At 41.9% G+C, this 16434-nt stretch overlaps 1 protein-coding gene across 2 annotated transcripts in view; it reads left to right on the forward strand.

The window, feature by feature from the left end:
* Positions 1-16434, forward strand: part of ARHGAP22 (Rho GTPase activating protein 22) — a 133971-nt gene that overhangs the window by 19852 nt on the left and 97685 nt on the right. For both annotated transcript variants that reach the window (XM_014958050.1, XM_014958051.1), the window contains exon 3: positions 2856-2943. In XM_014958050.1, coding sequence (XP_014813536.1) covers positions 2856-2943 — 88 coding nt within the window. The remainder of the gene's footprint in view (positions 1-2855; positions 2944-16434) is intronic.

Below are 16434 nucleotides of genomic sequence, written 5' to 3' on the forward strand. Positions count from 1 at the left end.
ATACAGGTACATTTCTAGCTGTGCTATGAGCTAATGACCTGAGAATGCATAAACACCAAATTTAATTTAAATTAACAAAACAACCTTAAAAGCTTTTTTTTATTATTTTTTTTAGCCAACTTTGTGATTTTCAGGGTCCTTTTTTGTGGCTTCTTGGCATTCTTGGCTTAGGCTATTCTGAAATCTTTTCTGGTTTCAATTGTGCAACTTACATATTTAATTTTTTTTCTGCTTGTGCTGCCATTTCACCATTTCCCTAGGGATGTTCCACATACTCCTAAAAGCCGGAAGGATTTGAATTTCTGTCTGCAGTATTAAAACTTTAGGTTCTAGTTCTTCATAAGGAAGCTTTTTTAAAAGGCAAAGAAATGTGTGCCCAGCCTGTTGCAGAGTGGGGCAATGCTCTGCTCACAGTTCACTCTAGCTACCAACATCAGGCAGCTGTTAGATTTTTATGTGGACAGAACACACACAAAAACATATGATGTCCACTTGAATGCTTTACTCTTCTCCTCTAGGATGCTTTGTAGGGCTGGCAGGTGTTGTCTTTGGTTTAACTCCTCTGGTTCTCTGCTGAGCTGTCTCACATGTACCTCAAATCTGTCATGAAGAGCTTTACAGTGCGCTGCAAAACATCCAACCCCATCTTTTACCATTACACTGCACACAGAATTTTTATTTTTAAATGCAAGGAAACAAAATTGAGCAGAATTTCCTCAAAGCAAAACCAAAGGTATCTAATTTGAAGGCCTCAATACAAAATCTGACTTGAGTGGGTTTTTTTGGTTTTTTTTTTTTTGCTTTCATGATCATTTCTGCTTGTATGTTCTGTGAAAGGAACACTGCTGAACGTTCAGCATATTTGCAATGCGGATAGAGTAATGTCACTTCTGGAACTTTTACTTTCTGATATTTTTAAAATGCAGCAACACTAGGGTGGTGATGGAGATCTCTTGGATATAGAGTAGCATTTGTTGTTCTATAGACTATGAACACTCAAATTCAGGGTGTCTTGCATTTCTATCTTTTAACTGTGCATTGGCCTGCAATATGTGATTAACTGGAGTAGAGTTTTATGAATTATGGATGACGGGGAGTCCCTGCTCTGGAAGGTTGATCTGGCTTGTCAAGAGGAAGTACATTAAGGTCTGTAGCCTGATGCCACCGAGGGATGGCAAAACATGGAAGCGTTTTGCCGAATCTACAGTGACGTGGCAGGTTGAGTTCTGCTTTGTGAAGAACAAATTTGACTACTTGTAAGACATTTTCAGGCTGCCACAAACACATCCTTTCAAAGCAGCGAGTCATTTTAATAGGGTGGGTTGTCAGAACTATGATGCCAACTTGTAAACCTCCATGACTCGGAGCTTATTTCCTAGCTGAAGTATTTTCCATCTCAAGCATTACTGTTCTGGTAATTTATTTGGAGTAGTTCTTGAATGTTCTATGTTCAAAGAAAAGAATAAAACTGAATTCATTTACATTTAATACAAGCTGACTCCTTGGTTTATTACAGCGGTTTCTCCAAACAAAGCATCTGCAGGAAAAATGTATTACCAAGGGGCAAAGCCAGGGAAGTTATGCCACAACAGATGTAATGAAAAATAATGGAACTGCCTTCTCTATTTTATGGAGAAGATTGAAAGGGTCATAAGATGGGTTGTCTTTTATCAGTTGAAGCCCTGGATTGTCTGTCTCATGAGACACTAATTGTATTACTCAGTAATGTGGATCTGGAAGCTGACAAAGGGCGGAACTGGGATTTGTTTTGATTACCAGTGTTAGGATGCTCCAATCTGTCTTGGATTTGGCTGTTGCCCAGTTGGTTAGAGAGAATGTAACTGTGCATGTTTACTGGAGATATGCATGAAAACAACTGACTGAACAACTACTTCTTTTTCTGCTCAGCCAAAAATAGATGGTTTGGACCCAGTTTCCATTCCAGGGCAGTTCTGTGCAGGAGTACAAACTGCTTATTACACTCTTCATGGCTTAACTCTTGAGAGTCCCAGTTCTTACTGCCTTTTATCTGTCCTATAGTGTGTATGTCCTAAAGAGTGCTGGCTGGAAACCTTTTATAAATGTCAAAGATTAAACTCAAAAATGTGGAGAAACAATGAGGTCCAAATAGTGTGTTCACTCTTGTTTCACCCACATTACTGGACAAGAGCTTCCTGTCATCTTTTTCAGCTCTTCCATAGATGATGGTTAATTTGATTAATGATGATTAATTTGAATTCTGGCAGCCTTTGAACTCGGGAAGTAAAGGGGCTCAGATTTCTTGCTATGGAAGCTGTAGCCCCTTGGATTAAAAGGTGGTCCTATTGCTTTGCAAACCTGAATGAGCTGCTGTCCTCCCGTATCTTCCTGGGAATGTCTCTCTACTCAGAATCTCTGGAAAACAGGCCATTTTCTTCAGTTATGGAAATAAAGATTTAGAAATAGAACTTCAGCCACCTCATTGCTGCAGACTGTGACCAGAAACTAAAGGGTGAAGGAATCACAGAATGATGTGGGGTTGGAAGGGACCTCTGGAGATCATCTAGTCCAACCTGCTGCCTGAGCAGGGTCACCCAGAGCAGGTGAAACTTTTTCAAGGGATAATTAGCTGTGGAAACCAAGGAGAATCATCCATGTGTGCTCAGAGTGTTATTCCAGAGGAAAGCTCATTTAACTGGAAGTGTCCAGTGTGAGAGAAAGGACAGGTGAGGCAAGTGCATGACCAGCTTGGGCGTTTCTTGCTTAGAAAGGTGGAAGGAGACGGACTCAGTGGAAGAGTGGGGCTTAAATTTGTTAGGTCTGTTACGTTTATCTTCTTTTTCTTCACCTTTCCCTGGTGTTTGTGTCCCTTACAGGGTTTGATACTCCTGCAAGGCAATCAGGTGAACGAGCTGCCACCTAATCCTGATGAACCAGGGAAACATCTCTTTGAAATTGCCCCAGGTAGGCCAGCATTTCCTTGTACTTTAACATAACATCATCTCATTCCCATCAGTTGTCATTATGATAATCAGACTGCATTGATCACCCCTAAGCATTCAGATACACTGGCAGGAGGATCTAGAGACTGGAAATGGGGCTTGACAGATGACTCTCTGTTCCTTGTTTTGGATATAATTGCTACTATTGTACTTCATGAAAATTGGAGTTGAGATGCATCATGCTGCTTGATTTTTCTGTTTGGAAGGGGGCTCCTTGCCTGGAGTATTGTGTGCTCTCCCAGGCTGATGTGATTTTCTGGTTATAATGGAAGAAGTTGACACAGGGCACAGCACAGAACTTATAGAAAAAGGGGTGTGCAGTATCTGGATGTAATTTATTTCATGTATACTAATTGGAGAAAGGAAAAAAAACATTTCAAAATATTTCACTTTCGAATAAAAGGTTTAAGAGAATAGATGACCTGCCAGGGAAGAGAGGTTGAAATGTTGTTAGGTAGAAAATCTAATGATCTGTTGGCATAGTTTTAATGTAAAACTTCTGAAATCATTTTAGCTCCTGTGTAAATGCTTCTTGTGGACTGGCTGGTATCTCCAGGGTATATTTAGAGTTAAGTTCCCTGTTGCAGCATGGGAGCGATTGTATTAACTTTATGATTGCGGTTGGGAGACCGTCTCTGTGCACAGATTTGAATGCAGTATATTGTGCAGGTGGTTTCAGGTGGCAGGATCTACAGAGAAGAAAGCTGTTGCAGCATCGCTAGCAGTTTAAGACCAGAGGAGTGAGAAAGTCACTAGCAGTTTAAGACCAGAGGAGTGAGAAAGATGAACGGGGTTAGTCCTTCCACAGCTATCTCCCAGTGCCTGAAGACTGAGTTCCTCAAAACAAGGAAAGAGAGAAATGTGACTTTGGTAAAAATTACATGAGAGCATTGGCTCAGTCATGCTTTACTTCACAACAAGTTTTCCCCACAAACAGCAGGGTGCTGGGCTCAGTGTTTCTTGTGTGGAAGATGTCCTAGGAAGTGACATTCACTCCCTGAATGTGATGCATCTTCTGCCCCATTTTCCAAAGATTGTGCACCGTGCTGGTGTGGAAGGACTGTGGATCTGGGATGTGAAAGCACTTGGGTGGTTGTGGTTGTGAATGGTCCCGCGTGTTCTGGCAGTCACTGAGCCACAGACTGGCCTGGATGAGTTTCCTGCAGATTTGAGTTTGTTCTCTGGTTCCAGGTGGGAAAACAAGCATTCTGTACCTCTTGCCCAACCTGTCAGGTTGTATTGTAGGCTGCAAAAGAATTGTCCTGATCTGCAGGCAGCTGTTGCTTCAGTGGAATGAGTAAAGCAATGCCATGTGGCTACTTGAAAAAGGCCATCCAGGAGAATGGCAAAAAAGTGACACTGTTTGCAGCATTGTTGTGAATCCCAGGATATCTGTGTTCAGCTTGTGGTTTTGACATTGCCCTTCTCCATGTTCTCTGGAAAAACGATTCAGTCTTAGTGCACCACTGCAAAACTGAGATGTTTTCCCTACCTGCTGAAGCTAAATCCATTCATGTTTATAGCAAGCTTAGTTGCTACATGGATAGCAAGTATTGAAAAATGCTATAAATAGGCAGTCGATACAGAATGTGACTCAACACAGACGTCACTGGAGAATGTGGCCTGAAGAGTTTCCCGTTCTCTTCACAGTACATTTATTCTGTGCTGATTTTGGCATAAATGCCTTTTCTTTTTTGCATGTGTTCTGAAATGACTGTGTTCTGCATGGCTGCCAGCCTGTAGAACACCCACATAGTGAACAGCTCTTAAACGGATGCCAGAAAGGAAGGGGACCTACATCATTATTTTCCATCACTTCTCATCTTTCCCTGTGTTGGGTGTACAGCCATGAACATATCTCTGCCTCAGTTTCCCCCCTGTAAACTAGGACTATATAGTTTCTATAGGGATGATTTTTTTTTTTTTAAGTTGTCTTAAATAAGTTGGGAATCTTGTGAATACAAGTCCATTCCACGGGTGTAAATATAGATACAGGATGTTACTGTGCTTGTGAGTGGCAGAGCTTTAACTAACAAAATTAAGAAGTAGCATTCCTAAAATGTTCCCATAGTGTCCTGATACCAACTTATCTGGCAAAGAGGAGAGGCTGAGATCTCCCAGCAAGGAAATGTCCAAAGCTTTCTGAAGTCTGTGGTACCAGTTAACTCCAAAAAAAACCATTTTGTGACCAATAGCTCAGGCTTTCGGCATCCTTATTGCTGGAAGTGTCGCTGGGATCTTCCCACCTTTCCTCTCCTGTGGACTGTGTACAGCTTGGCTGTGGGAGCTGCTTCCTCAGAGTGAGGGGACCAGAGTAACAGCATGTCCCGGGCTGTAACAGAGCATGTATTGATTTTTTGCTGAGTAACAAGAACTAATGATGGGCATTGTTTATTATTCATGTTTCATCAAGTTCATTTCTAAGCTGTATAGTGCAGCTGGGAGAAGGGTTAACTGGGGACACCAGAGTCTGCAGAACAGTTCTACAGTCAAACCAGTGTTAGATCTGGTGGGCAGGACTTTCTGAAGCACCTCCTTTGGCAGAGATGTTCCCTATCCTCTTTTCTGGGGAAACTATGTAAATTTCTGAACCCTTTTTAACCCATTCATGCTTTTTTCCCTTAGAGCTAGTGAAGTCCAAAGTGGAAGGGCAGGATAAGCTGTAGGCTCGAGTTACTCTTACGTTCCAGTGCCCATTAGCCAGGTAGGGGAGAATGTTTTTATAAAATTATCAGAGTAGTATGAGGTCAGGTGCAAAGCTCTAACCATTTGGGGTAATCATCACACAGCAGCTGGTATTCCTGGATGGAAATAACCACTGGATGTTGCTTGGGAGAGGAATTCAGATCTGGTAACAGAAAGAGCTGGTGACTGATTACTTGGGGCAACAAAAGAGCTGTGCGTTTGCCTGGGGTGACAGTGCATTATGCAGCATGTAAGAAGCACAGGGATTCATCTCTGAGAATGTTTTAAAGAATATTTATGGCTTAAATACTCTTGAGGTCTCACCTTTTAGGAAGCTGATGCTTTTAATGCCCTGTGGCAGGTAGTCTGCCTGGTTTTATTCTCATGTCTTTGCAGCGCTATAAGATGAGACACTCAAGTTTCTCTGCAGATTCAGAGAGAATTCTCTCTGATACAGTAAGATTTTCAGAGTCAAGAAAGGAAGTGGTAAAAAGATTCAGAAGTTAAAATGTGAAAAGCATTGTCTTTTGATAGTTGGTAAGAGCCCTTGCCATACTTGATTGGAGAATAGTTTTTCTTTGTAGAAAACTTGGTGAGTTTTAAGAAGACTCTTTTATTCTGCTTCAAAATGAATTCAATTGATCTTTTCATGGAGAGTAAGAGAAGAAAGATAAAAATATGAACAAGAAAAATTCCATGGATTACCCAGTACCTCTTTGGCGAGCATCCTCTCCAGTGATGCAGGAGACCCAAATTTCTGTTCCACTGGGTTTAGATTAGGAACCAGGATCTGTCACCTGCACAATGGGCAGTGACTGAGTGACTACCATTTGGGTTTGTTTTTTTTTTTTTTTCCGTGGGGAGGAAGTTTTTGTTTAATTTTTCACTATGAAAGCCTTCTAGAGTAATGCTGTTGTCCAAAGAATATTGTGTGGGGTGACAGTGCATTATGCAGCATGTAAGAAGCAAAGGGATTCATCTCTGAGAATGTTTTAAAGAATATTTATGGCTTAAATACTCTTGAGGTCTCACCTTTTAGGAAGCTGATGCTTTTAATGCCCTGTGGCAGGTAGTCTGCCTGGTTTTATTCTCTGGTCTTTGTAGTGCTATAAGATGAGACACTCAAGTTTCTCTGCAGATTCAGAGAGAATTCTCTGATACAGTAAGATTTTCAGAGTCAAGAAAGGAAGTGGTAAAAAGATTCAGAAGTTAAAATGTGAAAAGCATTGTCTTTTGATAGTTGGTAAGAGCCCTTGCCATACTTGATTGGAGAATAGCTTTTCTTTGTAGAAAACTTGGTGAGTTTTAAGAAGACTCTTATTCTGCTTCAGAATGAATTCAATTGATCTTTTCATGGAGAGTAAGAGAAGAAAGATAAAAATATGAACAAGAAAAATTCCATGGATTACCCAGTACCTCTTTGGCGAGCATCCTCTCCAGTGATGCAGGAGACCCAAATTTCTGTTCCACTGGGTTTAGATTAGGAACTAGAATCTGTCACCTGTGCAATGGGCAAGTACCCTGAGTGACTACCATTTGGGTTTGGTATTTTTTTTCCGTGGGGAGGAAGTTTTTGTTTAATTTTTCACTATGAAATCCTTCTAGAGTAATGCTGTTGTCCAAAGAATATTGTGTGCTCCACTTAAGTAACACCAACTGGTTAGTCCTCTATTTACGGGTGCAAATCCCAGAATGATATGGGGTTGGAAGGGACAAGCTGTTGACATAGAGTGTCCATGGCATCGCACAGACCTGCAGGAGATGGTGGATGGTCTTGGTTTTGCAGTGGAGGGCACTGTCTGATCTGTGTTTAACACTTCAGCTGCAGAATCTCTTTTATTTTTTTCATGCAATGTAATCGCAACCCCAGACTCCATGGAAGTGTGTATCCTGCACCTCCACACCTAAAAATTGTTGATATCTTTCGCAGACTTGGAGCAAAGATGATTGCCTATGCTTCATTCACAAGTAGAAGGTTGTTTTCAAAATTTTAAAAGTCAAAGCTCTGTGACGTGTCTCTTCTGTTAATTCTGAAGACTGAGCTCAGTATGGGCAGCTTGCCCTTATGAAAGGGGTCTGCGTTCAACAGTGACTGCTTTAAACCCAGACTGGTGGTTGTGTTCTGCCAGAAGTTGGGCTGGGGCAGAGTAAAATGCCTCATCCGGGAATTTTAGTGCAGGGTTTATGTAGATGATGTTTCACTGCCTTGTTTGTTCTATATCAAGTAGGAAATCGAGAAAGGCAGAATGAGAAGGCGGGAGTCCTAACTCTTCTAGGGACTGTAATTGTTGATGACTCGTTCTGTGGGGAGTCTGTCGGTGTCACTGCAGTGTCTTGCAGAGCAGTTGGAGTGGCAGCTTGTTTGTCTCGTCCCAGCGGGGTGAAGGATTCCTACAAAGCAGTTTGCTCTGTGGTACGCTGCAATGTCTCAGGTGATCAACGCCAATTAAGTCATTTTTGTGGCCTTTTTATCTCAGTTCCCGTTGAGATGGTGTGTAATTAAAATACCTGGAGGGGAAATTAGGAATTCAGACATTAAAAATTATTCCATGTTCTCTATTATTCAATGCAAATTGCAATTCTAACTAACAGCAGGAAACTGAGTTTGCTGCTGGTAATTAAATTTTCTCCTGAAGTCTACAGCTGATAACTGACTGTGCATATCTGAATATGTGATGATGTTGATATTTGAGGGTTTTATTTAGGTTTGTGGGATTTGGCACTCAGAGTATTGACTAGGGAATTCACTAGAATTTTGGCAGCAAAATTACGTGGGTCTGGGTCCTACTAGAAAGAACAAGACCATGTTATTTCAGCAGCACGTTGTGACCCTTAGCAAGTGAGAGCTGTTGACATCAGAGTGTCCAAGACATTGCACTGACCTGCAGGAGATGGTGGACGGTCTTGGTTTTGTAGTGGAGGGCACTGTCTGATCTGTGTTTAACGCTTCTAGATGTCTGAAGTGCAGCTGTGGGCATGCAAATATTTGTACGTTACTGAAAGTGATAACTGTCTTTTGCAACATTAGATAGATTTTTCCATTTATTAAGGAGGGGAAAACCTAAAATGTCTTCTCTGAACTGTGTTTCCGAAGGCATGCCCAGAATGATAAACTTGCCTGCCTTCTTTGCAGTCACACTGTCTGGAAACCTTATAGTTTGTGTTGAAGACCTGCAAGGCAAGAAAGCCTTAGCCCAAAGATAGTGACAGGTACGTCTGCTTGGCTTTTGTCAGCTGCAGAATCTCTTTTATTTTTTTCATGCAAGGTAAGCATTGTTGATACATCCTTGTGTATGTTCTACTTGCTCCATGTGCTCCTGAGCACTAGATGGTGCTGGTTCTTTCCACGTTGTTCTTGGACATTTGCTGTCAATTATGGTGTATGCCCTGAATTCTTGAGCGTGTTCATCCTGCAAGAGGAAATTACCCACCCCACTGTGTGGGGGAGCATCTTGAGCCCAGGCCTCCCCTATGTCAGGTGAGCTTACTGACCCAGGGGTTACTCACCCTCTTGCAGTATCTGTCTGTTTTCCTCCTCCCCCATTCTGAGCCTGATAAACCTATTTTTCAAAATATCTCTCTTCAGACTTTCCCAGTTTTAATGAATTGGCATTTGCCTCTTCCATCTGGGTGTGGGGGTGAAGGAGTTTGATCAAACCTCTGGCTGTGTTGCTGTTCAGAGATCTGCTGGAAAGACCAAAGAGTACTAATTGTCTTCCTCGGGGTAACTTCTTTCCTAATTGTACTGAAATTCTTTTATCTGACTGAAAAAAAAAGGTCTGGACAGACCACAAAAACTCTTGATAGCTTCATTTAGCATCAACAGAAGTATCAATCAGCTGCCAGTACTTCTAGGCTTGTTCTATAAATGGACTTGAGTTAAACAACTATTATATGAGTAAATTAATGTAGAGATTAGATGCTAAGAACTCAGATCTTCTGCAAGCAAGGTGTCTCTGCTACTTATCCTTCTGATCTCCTGATCTGTACTTGATCCTGATCCCGGAACACTTGACTGTACTATGTCAATGAATATTTCTGGAAAGAGAATGTGAAAAAAAGGGACTGAACTTTGCCCTCGGAATTCGTGTAACCTCACTGATCTCAGGGGTGGTGAGTTCAGGCCAGTGGTAGATCCCTACAACTTGACACACACACGGTTGCCTACTCAAGGTGATGACTCATTGCTGGTGAAGGTCATCCCACTGCATCCAGGCTTTTCTACAGAAAGGTTATTAGGCTCCTCTTTCCCCCTGAGGGCTCTGAGGCTCTCTGATACTTGAGAATGTTTTGGCTCACCGTATATTATCAAATTAAAACATCTTGAAGGGCATCAGGAGGCACCTGCAACCCATAAATTGCTTTTTGCTTTGTTTTTTTCCCTAACATATGCAATGCCCAAGGCTTATGTTTGCATTTGGCAAGCAAAGATCCCGCTTCATGAAATAAACAAGATCCTGCCTTTGTTTCATTAGAAGTGTTTGATCTACTCCAATTTATACCGTATCCATCCCCCAGTGCTCTGGAGCCCTGGGCAGTTGAAAGTAGGGCTGGAAATGGGCTGTGACAGCAGATGTGTTCTGCTCTCCTGGAATTTAGGTCTCTAGGAGAAGCTCTGCAGCTAATCCCTGAGGAGTAGCACCTACCTGTCTTTAATGCTCGTGCTGGCTTTCAGTGGGAATGCTGGTTTTAACAACTTCAATTGCAGCAGCACGAGTCCTGCTGGGAAAGGAGCGTGGGGTTTGTGGAGTTTCATGAATAGCTTTTTCTGCTGGTGCAGATCATTAAAACATAATCTCTGACTATTCTTGAGCAGTTTCCTTTAACCCATTGTATTTGGGTGTAGAAACACGGCTCTGTAAGATGATGGCATATTGTTGCTGGGATGTACAAGGCAGCGTTTGATCCCATCAGGTTGGCTTTTTTAGTACAAATTAGGTAAGATTTTTTAAACTCTTCCTGCTGAGACGTTCCAGAATAAGTGTTCCTATTGAGTATTCTGCCTTAAGGATAATATATTAAGCCCTAAGGCATGTGTGGTTAGTAGAGACTTTTTTTTTTAAAAAAAAGATTTCTGTGCAAGAACAGCTTTGTTAATTAAAGATATGCTTATCAAACTGTCAAAACGATCAGTTATATAGTAACTTCCCTATATTTCTTGCTAATTTGTCAAAAAGTCTTCAGTGCTGTCTCGCTGCTTGTATGCTCTGGTGCTGCTGTTGCAGGTTCAGCTTTGTTCAGTCCCAGAAGCAGCTGTGTTCCTGTTTGCAATAAGAATGAGTGAATTCTCCACAAGATTTATGCAATGTTTGGGACCCCTGAGGCTAAAAAAGTCCTCTAGTTTAGTAGGTTAGCATGATGAAGTAAATAAAATAAGACACATATATGGCAGTGTATTTGCTAGCACACAACAAATTCTAGCAGTGGTAAAAATAAGTATTAGAGGTCACCATCAGCATCAGCAAGAAAACACTGTGCTAAAAGGAAGTTTCCTGCTTAGGTGCCTGCTCCACAAATATTTTACCAGCTCAATAGTCTTACTGAGGTGAGTTGATCTCTGAGTCTTGTGGGAGTGAGCCCTTTATTTGAAGTTCATCTGATTTGCCTTGTGTGGCTCAGTGGGTTAATTCTTGTCCCCAGCTGATCTGGCACAGTCATATTAAATTGCAAATATAAGGCATTGTAGGTTAATTTGCAGGGTTGTGTTGGCTGTGTGAGCTGGAGATGCAATCAGGGTTGTTCACTTTTTTCCTTCAGTGTTCCCAGGGCCTGCTTTCCTCTTTATTTCCTGTACTTGAGCTATTTCAGGGTCAGCATGTCTGCTGAGTGTATTTTCTTAGCTCTGATACAAGGAGAAGTAAATTGCGGATTTTCAATGGAGGGATGATGATTCTTTGTTTGTTGAGGTGGTTAATTTTTTTTAATGTTCTGTGGATCCTGAACCTGTCAGTGGATGAATGTATCTGCCTGCAGAGCTCGCGCTTTAGAATAGCAAGAATAAAGAAAACATCTTTTTGTTTCTAAATGTAGAATTTTGGGGACAGGGAGAAGTAACTGAATTTTTTGTGTAGCTGCTGTACTCCTGCTGTTGTCATTACAGAATTGCTGTAACATCTGCAGCATTTAATGGCTCGTGGCTTTACTCTGTCACTTCCTACCTGCTTTGAGATGCTGTGGGTTTGCTTCCTGCGGTGTGTGCAGTGGGTGGGGGCTATGCAGGGTACAGAGAAACACACACACACACTCTCAAACTGTGTCAGTCACATTGTGTTCACTCTGAAGAGAGCAAGAAAGTCTCTAAACTGATGCAGGATTGCACATAAGTGAAAGAAACTAAAAATTGTTTTCAAAATTTTAAAAGTCAAAGCTCTGTGACATGTCTCTTCTGTTAATTCTGAAGACTGAGCTCAGTATGGGCAGCTTGCCCTTATGAAAGGGGTCTGCGTTCAACAGTGACTGCTTTAAACCCAGACTGGTGGTTGTGTTCTGCCAGAAGTTGGGCTGGGGCAGAGTAAAATGCCTCATCCGGGAATTTTAGTGCAGGGTTTATGTAGAAGATGTTTCACTGCCTTGTTTGTTCTATATCAAGTAGGAAATCGAGAAAGGCAGAATGAGAAGGCGGGAGTCCTAACTCTTCTAGGGACTGTAATTGTTGATGACTCGTTCTGTGGGGAGTCTGTCGGTGTCACTGCAGTGTCTTGCAGAGCAGTTGGAGTGGCAGCTTGTTTGTCTCGTCCCAGCGGGGTGAAGGATTCCTACAAAGCAGTTTGCTCTGTGGTACGCTGCAATGTCTCAGGTGATCAACGCCAATTAAGTCATTTTTGTGGCCTTTTTATCTCAGTTCCCGTTGAGATGGTGTGTAATTAAAATACCTGGAGGGGAAATTAGGAATTCAGACATTAAAAATTATTCCATGTTCTCTATTATTCAATGCAAATTGCAATTCTAACTAACAGCAGGAAACTGAGTTTGCTGCTGGTAATTAAATTTTCTCCTGAAGTCTACAGCTGATAACTGACTGTGCATATCTGAATATGTGATGATGTTGATATTTGAGGGTTTTATTTAGGTTTGTGGGATTTGGCACTCAGAGTATTGACTAGGGAATTGACTAGAATTTTGGCAGCAAAATTACGTGGGTCTGGGTCCTACTAGAAAGAACAAGACCATGTTATTTCAGCAGCACGTTGTGACCCTTAGCAAGTGAAAGCTGTTGACATAGAGTGTCCATGGCATCGCACAGACCTGCAGGAGATGGTGGATGGTCTTGGTTTTGCAGTGGAGGGCACTGTCTGATCTGTGTTTAACACTTCAGCTGCAGAATCTCTTTTATTTTTTTCATGCAATGTAATCGCAACCCCAGACTCCATGGAAGTGTGTATCCTGCACCTCCACACCTAAAAATTGTTGATACATCCTTGTGTATGTTCTACTTGCTCCATGTGCTCCTGAGCACTAGATGGTGCTGGTTCTTTCCACGTTGTTCTTGGACATTTGCTGTCAATTATGGTGTATGCCCTGAATTCTTGAGCGTGTTCATCCTGCAAGAGGAAATTACCCACCCCACTGTGTGGGGGAGCATCTTGAGCCCAGGCCTCCCCTATGTCAGGTGAGCTTACTGACCCAGGGGTTACTCACCCTCTTGCAGTATCTGTCTGTTTTCCTCCTCCCCCATTCTGAGCCTGATAAACCTATTTTTCAAAATATCTCTCTTCAGACTTTCCCAGTTTTAATGAATTGGCATTTGCCTCTTCCATCTGGGTGTGGGGGTGAAGGAGTTTGATCAAACCTCTGGCTGTGTTGCTGTTCAGAGATCTGCTGGAAAGACCAAAGAGTACTAATTGTCTTCCTCGGGGTAACTTCTTTCCTAATTGTACTGAAATTCTTTTATCTGACTGAAAAAAAAAGGTCTGGACAGACCACAAAAACTCTTGATAGCTTCATTTAGCATCAACAGAAGTATCAATCAGCTGCCAGTACTTCTAGGCTTGTTCTATAAATGGACTTGAGTTAAACAACTATTATATGAGTAAATTAATGTAGAGATTAGATGCTAAGAACTCAGATCTTCTGCAAGCAAGGTGTCTCTGCTACTTATCCTTCTGATCTCCTGATCTGTACTTGATCCTGATCCCGGAACACTTGACTGTACTATGTCAATGAATATTTCTGGAAAGAGAATGTGAAAAAAAGGGACTGAACTTTGCCCTCGGAATTCGTGTAACCTCACTGATCTCAGGGGTGGTGAGTTCAGGCCAGTGGTAGATCCCTACAACTTGACACACACACGGTTGCCTACTCAAGGTGATGACTCATTGCTGGTGAAGGTCATCCCACTGCATCCAGGCTTTTCTACAGAAAGGTTATTAGGCTCCTCTTTCCCCCTGAGGGCTCTGAGGCTCTCTGATACTTGAGAATGTTTTGGCTCACCGTATATTATCAAATTAAAACATCTTGAAGGGCATCAGGAGGCACCTGCAACCCATAAATTGCTTTTTGCTTTGTTTTTTTCCCGACCATATGCAATGCCCAAGGCTTATGTTTGCATTTGGCAAGCAAAGATCCCGCTTCATGAAATAAACAAGATCCTGCCTTTGTTTCATTAGAAGTGTTTGATCTACTCCAATTTATACCGTATCCATCCCCCAGTGCTCTGGAGCCCTGGGCAGTTGAAAGTAGGGCTGGAAATGGGCTGTGACAGCAGATGTGTTCTGCTCTCCTGGAATTTAGGTCTCTAGGAGAAGCTCTGCAGCTAATCCCTGAGGAGTAGCACCTACCTGTCTTTAATGCTCGTGCTGGCTTTCAGTGGGAATGCTGGTTTTAACAACTTCAATTGCAGCAGCACGAGTCCTGCTGGGAAAGGAGCGTGGGGTTTGTGGAGTTTCATGAATAGCTTTTTCTGCTGGTGCAGATCATTAAAACATAATCTCTGACTATTCTTGAGCAGTTTCCTTTAACCCATTGTATTTGGGTGTAGAAACACGGCTCTGTAAGATGATGGCATATTGTTGCTGGGATGTACAAGGCAGCGTTTGATCCCATCAGGTTGGCTTTTTTAGTACAAATTAGGTAAGATTTTTTAAACTCTTCCTGCTGAGACGTTCCAGAATAAGTGTTCCTATTGAGTATTCTGCCTTAAGGATAATATATTAAGCCCTAAGGCATGTGTGGTTAGTAGAGACTTTTTTTTTTAAAAAAAAGATTTCTGTGCAAGAACAGCTTTGTTAATTAAAGATATGCTTATCAAACTGTCAAAACGATCAGTTATATAGTAACTTCCCTATATTTCTTGCTAATTTGTCAAAAAGTCTTCAGTGCTGTCTCGCTGCTTGTATGCTCTGGTGCTGCTGTTGCAGGTTCAGCTTTGTTCAGTCCCAGAAGCAGCTGTGTTCCTGTTTGCAATAAGAATGAGTGAATTCTCCACAAGATTTATGCAATGTTTGGGACCCCTGAGGCTAAAAAAGTCCTCTAGTTTAGTAGGTTAGCATGATGAAGTAAATAAAATAAGACACATATATGGCAGTGTATTTGCTAGCACACAACAAATTCTAGCAGTGGTAAAAATAAGTATTAGAGGTCACCATCAGCATCAGCAAGAAAACACTGTGCTAAAAGGAAGTTTCCTGCTTAGGTGCCTGCTCCACAAATATTTTACCAGCTCAATAGTCTTACTGAGGTGAGTTGATCTCTGAGTCTTGTGGGAGTGAGCCCTTTATTTGAAGTTCATCTGATTTGCCTTGTGTGGCTCAGTGGGTTAATTCTTGTCCCCAGCTGATCTGGCACAGTCATATTAAATTGCAAATATAAGGCATTGTAGGTTAATTTGCAGGGTTGTGTTGGCTGTGTGAGCTGGAGATGCAATCAGGGTTGTTCACTTTTTTCCTTCAGTGTTCCCAGGGCCTGCTTTCCTCTTTATTTCCTGTACTTGAGCTATTTCAGGGTCAGCATGTCTGCTGAGTGTATTTTCTTAGCTCTGATACAAGGAGAAGTAAATTGCGGATTTTCAATGGAGGGATGATGATTCTTTGTTTGTTGAGGTGGTTAATTTTTTTTAATGTTCTGTGGATCCTGAACCTGTCAGTGGATGAATGTATCTGCCTGCAGAGCTCGCGCTTTAGAATAGCAAGAATAAAGAAAACATCTTTTTGTTTCTAAATGTAGAATTTTGGGGACAGGGAGAAGTAACTGAATTTTTTGTGTAGCTGCTGTACTCCTGCTGTTGTCATTACAGAATTGCTGTAACATCTGCAGCATTTAATGGCTCGTGGCTTTACTCTGTCACTTCCTACCTGCTTTGAGATGCTGTGGGTTTGCTTCCTGCGGTGTGTGCAGTGGGTGGGGGCTATGCAGGGTACAGAGAAACACACACACACACTCTCAAACTGTGTCAGTCACATTGTGTTCACTCTGAAGAGAGCAAGAAAGTCTCTAAACTGATGCAGGATTGCACATAAGTGAAAGAAACTAAAATATTTGCTCCCCAGACTGCTCCAGAAGGGAATTCTGACATAATTTAAAAAAAAAAACAACAACAAACATATCTAAATGAGAGGGCACCATTGTCCCAAACCACACTATGTGCTGATGATCCTATAAGGCCTCCCCGCTGCCGAGGTACCTGTCAGAGAGGGTGGTTTGACTGCTCTGTCAACACACTGTGCTGACTTGAAAATACCAGCTGGAAGTCATTCTGGGGAGCAAAGGTAAGAAAAATAAAACACATTTCCTTTTCACACAGCCCACACAAAAGGGGGAGAAGGGAGGCAAA

The sequence above is a fragment of the Calidris pugnax genome, unplaced genomic scaffold (genome assembly GCF_001431845.1).
Source record: "Calidris pugnax isolate Ruff unplaced genomic scaffold, ASM143184v1 scaffold352, whole genome shotgun sequence".
Classification (NCBI taxonomy): Eukaryota; Metazoa; Chordata; class Aves; order Charadriiformes; family Scolopacidae; genus Calidris; species Calidris pugnax.